The sequence below is a fragment of the Nyctibius grandis genome, chromosome 3 (genome assembly GCF_013368605.1).
Source record: "Nyctibius grandis isolate bNycGra1 chromosome 3, bNycGra1.pri, whole genome shotgun sequence".
Classification (NCBI taxonomy): domain Eukaryota; kingdom Metazoa; phylum Chordata; class Aves; order Nyctibiiformes; family Nyctibiidae; genus Nyctibius; species Nyctibius grandis.
This window is the reverse complement of record NC_090660.1, coordinates 55,172,585-55,185,033: the sequence shown is the minus strand read 5'-3', so window position 1 is coordinate 55,185,033 and position 12,449 is coordinate 55,172,585. Positions and strand designations below refer to the sequence as shown.

General features: G+C 38.1%; 1 protein-coding gene across 9 annotated transcripts in view; it reads left to right on the top strand.

Annotated features, from left to right (window-relative positions):
- PTPRM (protein tyrosine phosphatase receptor type M) overlaps nt 1-12,449 on the top strand; it is a 522,696-nt gene that overhangs the window by 462,465 nt on the left and 47,782 nt on the right. For all 9 annotated transcript variants that reach the window (XM_068397302.1, XM_068397300.1, XM_068397299.1 and 6 more), the window contains 2 exons: nt 2,949-3,025; nt 5,847-5,883. In XM_068397302.1, coding sequence (XP_068253403.1) covers nt 2,949-3,025; nt 5,847-5,883 — 114 coding nt within the window. The remainder of the gene's footprint in view (nt 1-2,948; nt 3,026-5,846; nt 5,884-12,449) is intronic.

Genomic DNA, 12,449 nt, shown 5'->3' with positions numbered 1-12,449 from the left:
TCAACAAAGACAAATGGATTCTAGCATAACTAATTTTGATAGCTTAAGTCATCAGTGCAAAGTTAAGTTTGATCACCTAATAAAAGGGTATCAAAATAACAATGAGCTGGAAAAGAGACTATTTCAAAGCTACAAAAATTGTCAAAAGCAGCTGAAGTATAAAGGAAAAAAATACCCTAAAAATCTAGACAGTTAACCTAGAGGCTATTTGAGAATCAGCGTACATGTTGAAAGAATATATGGCTTGTGTACCTCTGAGGTTTAAATCTACTTGACCTAAGCACAGGCATAGACACTGTAACTTTTTTTTGTTGACTAAAGAATTTTTTCAAATTAAGAAGTGTTGCCACATAATAAGGAGTTGACTAGAGTTATCAAAGCAATAATAAAAGGGAATCACTCCAGCTCCACTGCAAAAAGATGAGTATTGAACAATCCATTACCTCCAGAATTCCCAGAAACTTAGCTCAGAATGCTGTACGAGAAAGGATTCACGTGAGAAGAAAAAAGGGCAAAAGACAATATGAAGATATAGGTATGAAATAACTTAGTTTTGCCCAATACGAAGCAAGAATTCTTGCAAGAAAATAATGTAGTAAATAAACAAAATAACAAGAAAGGTAAAGAAAGGTTCCACTGCATATTATTCAGTTGTATAAATCAGTCTAAAAGAAGTAACAGGAAGTTATATTTTTAAGATGTTCCTTAGTGGGAAATTTCAGCTTGTTTTGCCCAATGCAGAACTCATTGGTGTTCAAGTCATCAAAGATGGGATTCAATTGCCTAAACATAGACATGTAGTGCCATTTCAGGTGACCCAGGACATCTGTGCAGGACCAACAAAAGTGACACAGTACACATGACACAGTACACTATGGAATAACACAAGTGTCAGTGGCAGCTGAAGGCTAGGCAGTATAAGCTTGGGTATATAAAGTGGCATGAGACTTTTGTGTTTAAACAACTGAATCCTACCCTAAATAATTCAAGAAATATAAAAGTGGAGATCTTTACTAGCCTGAGTTGTCCTGGTGAGAATGCTTTTAAGGCAATGATGCAGGAAATCATGAAAATGTGGATGAAGACATACCATGAGTCCAAGCAAGCTTGACTTCTGGAGTCTGCCGACTTCAGCAGAAGATGAATCAGGTCCCAAAACTGTAAAAGCAGCAGCCATGTCTGGAGCTTAGAAAGCTCCTAGTGTAATATCTTAAGTACAATGTTATTTTAAGAATTAAGGGCCTGTGAGATGAACCTCTGTTCTGAAGAAACTCATAAATAGCTTAATTAAGCGGAGAATAGCACAGCACTTGGATAAACGTAGCTTAGTATGGTCAGACCAGCGTGGGTTATGTAATGGAGAGTCACATCTCTATAAATTTTTAGTCTTGGAAAAGTGAATAAAGAGTCTGAAAAGGCTGACCTGATGAACATAACTGATTTGAATATTCCAAAATGTTTGGAAAACTCATTCTGGAAGACTGTTGGGTGAAATAATCACAAGAAAATAGCAAAATAAGAGCTGTGTGGAACCTAGTGCTGGCATTTTAATTCTTTCTGATTTACTATATTTAGTTTAAAACTGTGCCCTTTCTGTCTCCCAATGGAATCCCAGGGAAGAAAATGAGGCTCTGATATCTCTAGTCCCTGAGAACTGGGAGCATAAAAGAGGATGAAATAAAGAATTTGCCTCTTCCTTTCCTACTCAGCCATTTGAAAATCTCTTGGCTTGTAATTCTAAAACAATGTTATTTTAAGAACCACTTGCTCTCTCCTTCCTCCCCTATAATGCGGGCCAATATGCTACTTATGATGAAGTTGAGTTTTTAAGTCACTGTATGTTCTTTCATTCATTTGTTGACTTCTAGAATTTTTAAAGCTGAAAAAAAATAGCTATTCAGAACATGGGTGGCAAGTTTCAGGTGCTCTAATGCTTATTTACATTTACAACAAAATATGTTGTACATACACAGTATATACATGACAGTCATGAAGGTCTGTTATCAGCTGCAAGTAATATTAGCTCAGCTAGCAAGCAGCATTCAAAAACAATAATACACGGGTATCTAATTAGCAAGAGTAACTTGTAAACAAAGCAGCAGTAAAGTGGCTATTTACCATCTCTCCATGCTTGAGATCATACCCTCAAATTGTTGTATCAACAACTTGTGCAGCATTCTGGAAAAGTCGTTGTGTTTGGTTGCTTTTGAACCAAGAGAATCAAGAGGAGCATATGAAGTCTCAAAGAAGAAAAAGCCCTGCCAGCATACAGATTCTTTTTTGGGGTGGGAATCTAGCCTCTAGCACTTCTTAATCACTGCTGTGGTATCATAAACAAAATGAGACAGCTGACAAGAAACAAATTCATGCCATGGTGTTTTGGATTGGAATTTGGAATATAGAGTTGGAAGTGTTTGCACATTCCTGGATAGATAATAGATGGCCACAGTGGAGCAAAATTCAGTGACAAAGCCATTATCTGACTCCTTGGGTTTTGTCATTACTTTATTTTGCTTTCTCCCTTATGGAAACATAATGAGTTTCCTTCAGAAACTGTGAGATGGCAGTTTCTTGTAGAATGACTTCAGCTTATTTTAAGTACTGGCAGAAGCATTTCCAAATTACCGAACCTTTGACAACTTAATGTTATTTATTTCATTGAGAAAAGCGGGGGGTGTCAAGGCAAAAAAAAAAAAGGTAATTGCAATGGATTTCATATTAGAAATATTTAAGACATTCAGACTGAAAATCAGAGGGGATTTGAAAGGCCTTGTGAATGACTGAAATGAGGATTAAATGTAGATACAGTGTTTTCATTGACAACAAAACAAGCACGAACTTGCAAATACTGAGGTTTTAGTTTGACTTTAAAGTAGTTTTTTGATGAAGGCTTTGTTACTGAATGTGTCTTTAATTACTTTTTTTCCTCTCTATTGTTCCTGTTTCAGATGATCATTCTCGAGTGAGATTGCAGCCCATTGAAGGAGAAACAAGTTCCGATTACATCAATGGAAATTATATTGATGTGCGTATACTGATGTAGTCAACAAACTTAATGTTGTGTTCAGTCAAAGAGGGAGCTCTTATTATTCTCACATTATTCATGATTTGTAATAGATATCACAGCTAATATCAGCTGCTAAACATTGTTGGAAAGTACTATCTTTGGAAGCTAGATGTACACTAAAGGAAAAAAAAAGCCTCCAAGGTTTTGTCAACAAGCAAATGAAAGGAGTCATTTCCTTCAACTGCCACTAGACTGAAATCTTGCCAGCAACACTGTATGGCTACTTTGCCTGCTGGTGCTTATATGGGCTAACAAAATGTTATTTTCACTTTCTGTCAACAGCTTAGCATCATTCCACACTTAAAAGAAAGCTGTTTGCATATTAATGTGACAAAACTCCATAATGCCTAATGCAGAGATTTGCAATCTCTTGTCATCTCTGCACTTTTAAGTCTCCTTCAAAGTATATTCTGCAGCTGTTAACCAGTACTTTTAATGCAAGCAAGACATTTCATTAAATATGTAGGCTGTTTAATTATTGAAGGTGGCTTCTTTGTTCATTCTGCATCATGTTAACTTAATGTTTTACATTAGAAAAAGTTCTTTAAGAAACAACGTGTTCTTCATTGAAAGAAGGAAGTCAAAAGTAGAAATGAAAATCATTAGAAAGTCAATATTATCTAACACCAGAAATCTATGGATAGCAAAGATAATTATTTTATTGTTTACGTGGAGTGCTAGATGTTAGGCTAAGTAAAACAAGTGTTTCGTCATAGGAAACTGTGTCTGCTAAAGATTTCTTATTCAGCAGTGGCATCTTTGAAAAATGGTGTCACAGTTTGCAGTTCAAATTTATTTACCAGTATGAAACAGGAATGTTACGTTTTTCTCACAGTGTGGAGAAACTGGAGTTATACAAGAAAAGTAGGTGCTTCAGTTGTAACGATCTAAAGTCTGAAGTTGTAACTTTCTGAAGATACCTCCTTCTGTTCAAGAACCATTAAGTTAAGCTCAGATTTCTGCTCAGTCCCTTGCTGTTTGAAAGAATAGCACAGTCACCAAGAAGTAAAGGCACATCACATGGAAATATATTTAGTTAGACATCTCACTAAACTCCGAAGGGAGTAATCTGTCATGAAAGGAAAGAGTGGGTTCACATTGCAGACCTAGATTTGAATTCACTTTCATGCTTTCTCCAACATTCAGGTTTGTTCTCATTTTAGGCTACTAATATGTTCTTGTGTCAGATTTTGATCTGACTCTAAAATATTAAAAGATGTGAGGAATAAGGGTTTGGACCATACAGTCGCATTTAAAATGCTGATAAGATAGCTGCATAGCAACCTTTTTTGCTTATGGAAGTACAAGAGGATGGAATGTGGCCCTAAGAGAAACAATGGGTGAGAACCAAAAAATTCTCTCCCTCATCCTCAGCAGATGGCTTCATTGCAAAGCTTGGAGGACTGCAGACATCTTGCAAAGACAACTCTACCACAAAATACAGCATTTTTTGTTTATAATCTTGCTCGTCAGGTTTCCATTAGAAATGCTTGTTTTTCTACTACAGAGGCAGCTGCAATTTTATTCTTCCATGCAGTTATTAGTACAGTTGTCATGTTGTCAGAATAAACATGTTAATAAGGGAATGGCACCATCACAGACACTATGAAATTCTCTTGGATAAAAGAGAGAGGGGCAATGGTTATGCTGTATTTTTTTCCCATGCATTTTTTCATTGGGAAATGGAATTGTTTGATCTCAACCACTAGGGATATTAGATAACATATAGCAGAAAAAAATGAACTCTGTAGCTATGTGAACACTTCTCAGTTCATAGACTTCCAAATTTTGCTTCGATGGGATGTAAAGGAATCAATTCTGTAATTAATATTATTCTTTCTGTAATATTCAAGGTATCTTCAGTTGTTTTGAGTCTTTCCCACCTTGCATCACTACAATGCCCCTTGCTCTTTTACAAAGAAATTGCAATGGCAATGCAAGCTACAGCTTTAAGTTCTTCCTGTTGATGACTGACAATGCATCATAATCATTATTAAAAGATTAACACTGGTATAACTGAATTTATCAACATAATGGTGCATGGTCTAAACCTTTGTTGACACTCCCATCACATCAGAAACTCAAATACTATAAAAATGGTATTGTTCCCTGTTGGCAACCTATTCAATGCTGCAAAGAATCCATAGAGTATTAGTCTTTATTGCACGACCAGCTTGTGATTAAGTTGCTCTTGTCATCAGAAAAACATAGAATTGTTTTATGTTCTTCCTATTTAGATGTGAACAAGTGTATTCATACCAAACCATTTAGTCAAAGAATTTACCCTCCTTTTTACTGCTCAGAAATAAAACATAAACAAATCACAGCAGACAGAGTGAACATCCTCCCACTCTTCCGCAGGCTGAATGCAAATCTAGCATTCTTTAGCTGTTAAAAAAGGGATAGGCTTTGCACTCAATAGCAGTAGCTTGGAGGTACATCTCAGCCTCCATGAGCATCTGATGCCATTAGCTGCGAGTGCTAGAGAGGATTTCATGCTGTTCCTTTTCAGCAGAGCCAACAAGGGACTGAAAGAACATATTACTTCTGTCCCCTAACATACAAAGCTGCAGCTTAAGTATCTTGCAGAAAACACATTTGCTTCTCGTTCCCGTTCTCCATTGCCCTTCCCCACTGGAAAGAAATTTTTGCATCTAATACGTTATCTGTATTGTGGGTTTTACTGAATGATTTACTGAATTATTCTGAATGAAGTTTCACTCATAGCAACATAGCCGAGGTGCATATTGCTTATATTTTTTTTTCCAATTTATTTTAGGGTTATCATAGACCAAATCACTACATTGCTACACAAGGTAAGTTTATCACCCTTTCTTTTTGGTTATGTGAGGCTTAAGAGGTTCTGGTACTTGAATTACAGTTTACACTCTCTAATACGCGTTCTTGCAACAGTCAATATCCAGGGCAGAGTAGGCTCAATCACTTAGGTAGAAGCGAGCAAACTGAATTATTATCTAATTTTCAGATATGTCAGGTAAGCAGTCCTTTACCTTTCTGTTCACGTAGGTTTTGAGTAGAAAAGCAAAATACATCCTTTTTGGCAGAAGTTACTCAACATGTTGTTACTAATGAAAAAAGAAATAAGTCATAGTAGAAATATTTAGCAAATTTTTCAGAGAGACAACAGTGTCATGAAAACCCACATACGTTATTTCAACACATGCCCAGCCTTTAAAGAGAGCCAGCTGGAGTACTGAGTATAATATACTCAGAATAATCTTACCATGTGTTGGATTTAGAGGTCATATATACTTTTTAATGACTTTTTATCAAAGCAGAGAAAATGTTGACCGTGTCACGTAAGAGCTCTTACTGTGATTTCAGTTGTCCCCTAAGTAACCCAGAGTCTGCAGCCTCCAGTCCCCGCTTCTACGAGTGGTATGGTTTGTATCTCTGCCTTTCTGTACTTCAGCTCTCAACAGTCCCAAATGAGGTGCTACTTTATGTCAGATGACAGTGGGGCAGGACGCAGATCTTATTTCTAGAACTGCCTCACTACTGTCAATATTACACATTTAGACCAGAATTAGAATTTGTGATCTTAGAATATGAGCCATCTAAATGTGCTGCTGCTTCCACTTCTGCTACCCACCCACCTACCACATTCCTCAGTCCATAGTCTTTCTACAGAGTATCCAGACAGGAAAACTAGGACAAAAATGCAGCATTTGCTTAATTTCTTTTGGGCTTTTACACTCTCTTCTTCTAAGAAGAAATGGATTGTTCTGTTTAACCTTTAGCTAATGATGCTGTTGTTTCTCACTTGTAATTGAATCCTAAAATAAAAAGATACACAGTTGGCATTTTATTTGCAGTTTGTAATACAGTTGTTTTCATCGGGAGGTTCACCAGAAGATCTCCCTGACAGCTGATATAAGATCCCTGTCTGAACCAAGTTTAGATGTGGCTTTGTCACTCATCGTAACTGAATAGGAAATACCAAGCTTGAGGTTTTTGTACTTTCAGCTTTTAAAGCCAAGTGTGTAATAATGTATAAATAGTGTACTGATCCACCAGCAAGTCCCAACAGTTTCTTTGCCACACTTTTTTCCTGATATGGTGTCAAGGAGAAACAGAGGAGTAGAAACAAGTCTTCTTCCAAGATGTAAAGGATATATGATATATGTTTCAGCTGTCATTCTTTGGGGCAGGTCCCATAAGTTTCTTCTGTGTAGGTGCAGCTTAAGTGCCCACAGGGATGCCTAACCCCTTCCCCAGTGCAATGAGTGAGAAACTGACTCTCTGAGGAATATAAAATTCATTTTAAACTGGGCATACAATTTACAGCAAATTCAAAATAATCTGGCTATGAGTTTTTTGGTGGATTACATCTTTAACATCTTATTTTTTAAGGCCAGTTGGGAAGCAGATTTGTATCTCCATTTTGGAGGAATGAAGAGCACTGATCTCAAGAGGTTTATGTATTCTCTCTGGCTCTGTCCCTGGCCTGATGAAGAATCATGAGAAAGTTTCTTTTCCTTCCTCTGTCTCAGCTTTCCCATCTGCAGAATAGGGTTAAAAATACTCATCTGCTTTTTATAGTTCTCTGCAATGTCCTGATAGATGCAGCTGTGTAAAGGCTAGTTAATGTTATTCACCAGTATCCCAGCTTCCTGACAAAGCCTTTGCACAATAGTAACACTTCCAGTAAGATGCAGTCTCTGTCTTTTGCAAAGGTGATAAGATAACTGGGAATTATCTCTAAAACTCCTTTAAGGCTCTGTATTAACTATGAAAGGAAAGACATTTGTTTCACATGTCAAACAGACGGTGCCTCTGTACATCTTCCTTACTAGTAAGCCTGTCGTGGGCCACGGCTTGCAGTGTAGCCAACGATGTTCATGCTCTGTTTTAGAACATGCTTTCATATAGTTATGTATAAACACATCAATGCAGCACAACAGTTAAGCTGCATGTTTAATTCCCTTGATGTCTACTTTTACATCAGTCTTTAAATAACTTTTCCTATTCTCCCTTTTCTCCTCCACCGCAACTTTCACAGGTGCACATGCCTATTGTTCTTTGAAGGAAAGTATCATTACGTGAGTCAGTTTTAAATCTCTGAGGAGATAGAATGATTGATATTTAATTTTCCTATGTTCTTCTTAAGCTGCATTCAACATATCAAGTGCTAATGAGCAAATATAATAGTTTGAAGTGAAAAAGTGGCAAATTTAATCAGTTTGTAATAGACTACCAATCTGCTTTTAACAGAGCTGGGAGTTGCATAATCAGCTGTTTATTAAAGTGTTACTGTCTTCCATACTAACCAGTTTGACATGCAGACTGGTATCTTTTTACCTTGGCATTCATAGCATCCTGCTGCTAATTTGAATTAGGGGGAGAAACATTTTTTAAAAGACTTACCTAATGGAGGCTTTCTCAACTAATAATCAAAAAAAGGGTTTACTTCCATTTTGAGAGTAATACATTCTGTGTGTGCAATTTCAATTATAAAATTAACATCATTTTTCCTTTATGTGATAAGTATTATGTGAGAGGTAGACTGAATTTACAGCTAATAAAGACTTTTGGTGATCTGCTGTAATTGGCATCAACAGATGGGATCCGCATCTGAGTCACTGCGATTAAACAGTATCCCTCGTCACAAGCCAGCATACTGGGTCATGCAGAACCAGCAAGCTGGTGCAATTTAAAACTCGCTACTTTGTTTTATACATCCCTTGTTCCCATGGATATAATTCTTTAAAATTCTTTTATAGCAGAATATCGAGCTCTTGTACGATCTGTTCAATTTACTGGCAGCTAGGGTTTTTTTCCAGGAGTTAAGTAATCAATGAATTTTAACCAGGTCCTTTAGTGAGAGCATTAGGTTGAATATCTGTACAGTACTTATTCTGACACACACTGCTGGATGTTCTTATTATGGGATGACTGTTGTTGATCTTGCATGTCTCACCTGGATTACTAAGCAGGAAAAATTAATCTTTTTTTGTATTTACTTCTTCTGTGTCCCCTGAAGTTCACATAGTTAACCGAGCTATGACTTAGCTTCTTTTAGGAAGTCTCCATCAAAGGTTTTGTAATGCTTCCTCCCCCGCTGCACCAGCAACTGTAAATTATGAGTGACAAACAGATGTTAATATAGTTCTACAGCATCCCTCATTGCCATTTCCACCAGGGCTGGTTTTCAAGCAGATCAATCGTGTGAAACAGCAGGTACTCACGTGCAAGCTGCGTGTCTTTCTATATGAAGTACATTCATTTGTGCATCTCTGACTTCGGGTCAGATGATTGTCTCTGCTTGCTACAGCATGCAGAGGAACCAGATCTAAGATGTTATGTGAAAGTACTTCAGAGAATATCTTAATGACTGTAAAAAGTCACTCTTGAAAATAAAGCAGCTTTAGATATAATAGCCCAGTGTAGCCTTTCAACCTCTTTTTTGTCTGTATCCAATTGTAAAGCAGATCCTAAACTGTTTCACTTTGTGTATTGCTGATTATGGAGACAGACATCAAGTCAAGTTTCAGCCAGGAGGAGTTTTCTAGGTATGAGTTATAAACTTCTGAAAATAAATATTTACAATGGAAATGTTTACAGTCTTCACTACAGCAGCATAAACTTGCCACTGTAATAACCCCTTTCATATTCCTTCTCTTTTCTGCAAAATATGTGTCTTTCTTCTGCACACAACTGTATATGTTGTGTGAACATTTTAATAAGGGTTTTCAGAAACAAAAATACATTTTCTTCCGAACTGAAAGTTGCCTTTCAGGCATCTGAAGCAGAAATATTGCTTTGAATAATAATACTCTTAACTTCCTTGTCATGTTTTTTGTTTTTATGTTGGAGAAAGTTGTCAGAACTACAGCAGCGTGGAAGCTCCACGCATATATTTACAAAGAAACTTTTGCTGCCATGGTTTTAGCCTCCAGATGAAAATTAACATTTGAAATTACTTCAGGGAGAACTGAAAAACAGTGAAGCTAGATAGCTCTACACAATTTTTCAGCTTTATAAATGTAATTTTTGCACGATGTAGGGTAGTCAGGCAGATTTCCTGATACATATACAAGGTGATTGAATTCTATACACCTGTATTGATCTATACATCTGTATTCTATACACCTGTATTAATCTCAAAGATCAAATTGTCTGGTTGGTCGCACTCAAAGAGTTACGGTCAACGGCTCAATGTCCAAGTGGACACCAGTGACGAGTGCCGTTCCTCAGGGGTCGGTATTGGGACTGGTCCTGTTTAACATCGTTGTCGGTGACATGGACAGTGGGATTGAGTGCACCCTCGGCAAGTTTGCTGACAACACCAAGCTGTGTGGTGTGGTCAACACGCTGGAGGGAAGGGATGCCATCCAGAGGGACCTTGACAGGCTTGAGAGCTCGGCCTGTGCGAACCGCATGAAGTTCAACAAGGCAAAGTGCAAGGTGTCCTGTATGTGGGTCGCGGCAATCCCAAGCACAAATACAGGCTGGCCGGAGAATGGATTGAGAGCAGTCCTGAGGGGAAGGACTTGGGGGTGATGATTGATGAGAAGCTCAACATGAGCCGGCAGTGCGTGCTTGCAGCCCAGGCAGCCAACCGTATCCTGGGCTGCATCAAAAGAAGCATGGCCAGCAGGCCAAGGCAGGCGATTCTGCCCCTCTACTCTGCTCTTGTGAGACCCCACCTGGAGTACTGTGTCGAGCTCTGGGGCCCCCAGCATAAGAATGACATGGAGCTGTTGGAACGAGTCCAGAGGAGGGCCATGAAGATGCTCAGAGGGCTGGAGCACCTCTCTGATGAAGACAGGCTGAGAGAGTTGGGGTTGTTCAGCCTGGAGAAGAGAAGGCTCCAGGGAAACCTTGTAGCAGCCTTCCAGTACCTGAAGGGGGCCTACAGGAAAGAGAGAGGGGCTTTTTACAAGGACAAGTAGTTATAGGACAAGGGGGAACGGTTTTAAACTGAAAGAAGGTAGATCTAAATTGGCTATTAGGAAGAAATTCTTTCCTGTGAGGGTGGTGAGACACTGGAACAGGTTGCCCAGAGAAGCTGTGGATGCCCCCTCCCTGGCAGTGTTCAAGGTCAGGTTGGATGGGGCTTTGAGCAACCTGGTCTAGTGGAAAGGTGTCCCTGCCCGTGGCAGGGGGGTTGGAACTAGATGATCTTTAAGGTCCCCTCCAATCCAAACCATTCTATGATTCTATGATTCAACAGTGTTTGATGCTGTTCTTTACTTCTTCATAATCAAAACATTAAAAAGGTGACTGAAGCCATCTGTCTTCAGTGAAGGAGATAAGCCCATTCTTAAGCACTACATTGGCTAGGCGAGGCTTTCTGAAACATGTCCTTCACCTGTTTTGCAATAGTGATGAAAAATGGCAAAGTTGTTACTTTTTTCCCCACACCCAAATGCAAACAGAAGTAACAGACCCTTTACATATGGAAGTGGTATCTCCAGGTTATATTATGAAGCCATATGGCAAATTCACCAGAGCTCTCTTACTACTGTTTTCCACTGAAGGCTGATGATAACAATTGCAACATCTGAGCATCTTTTAAAAGCTGGTACTTTTACTAGTGTTGAGATCAAAAAGAGACAGTGTGTAGTAAAAACTGGTAACTATCAAAAGTCAACACTTTTCAACAATTGCCACGTTATGGTACATGAGGATACCAGAGTTTCTCTTTGCCTCTTTGTTTATAATAGATTTTAGTGATAACTGTGTTAGAACAGTTATCTTTCACCATTTTCATGATTCATGTATTTTTCTGTCTTTGTCTTAATCAGCTGTGTGGTAGTTTTGTCTATACAGGGAATGAGATGCTCATGTTGCTTTCCATTCATTGTAGAAGGCTGTAAATGCAGAACGAGCATAGTTTTCTAATAGATACAAAGTTGGCTTAGGCTCTGTTGCAGCATGTCACTTCTCTGAATCTTTGTGTGTAAACCAAGTGAAACAGGAACGTTGTTGGAAAACTGATAGATCCATTACTAGTAGAGCCACTTACATTCTTCTTCACATATGTGTGGCTATATTTTGCATGAAATACATGCCTGCCTTTCATAAACCTTTGGAAATTCTTTGAAACTACAAACAAGCTCTAAGAATGATACTGAATAACGATTTAATATTTATTTGTGAATATAAATTCCCTCATCCCATGCAGACTGTTCTTTCACTTGCTTGTTAATGTGGCTTGTGAAATAACAGTTTTAAAAAATGTGACTACAAATATGTTCTGCAAACAAGGAAGTTATGATCTTACTGAAACTCAAGAGCTGAGCAAACTGTCCTTGTGAACCAAGCACACTTTCAGAAAAGAACATTATGGAGGTGGCCATGTATTAGTGTATTTGCTTCTCAGACTCCTAATTACCTAGATTATGCACTAGAATCC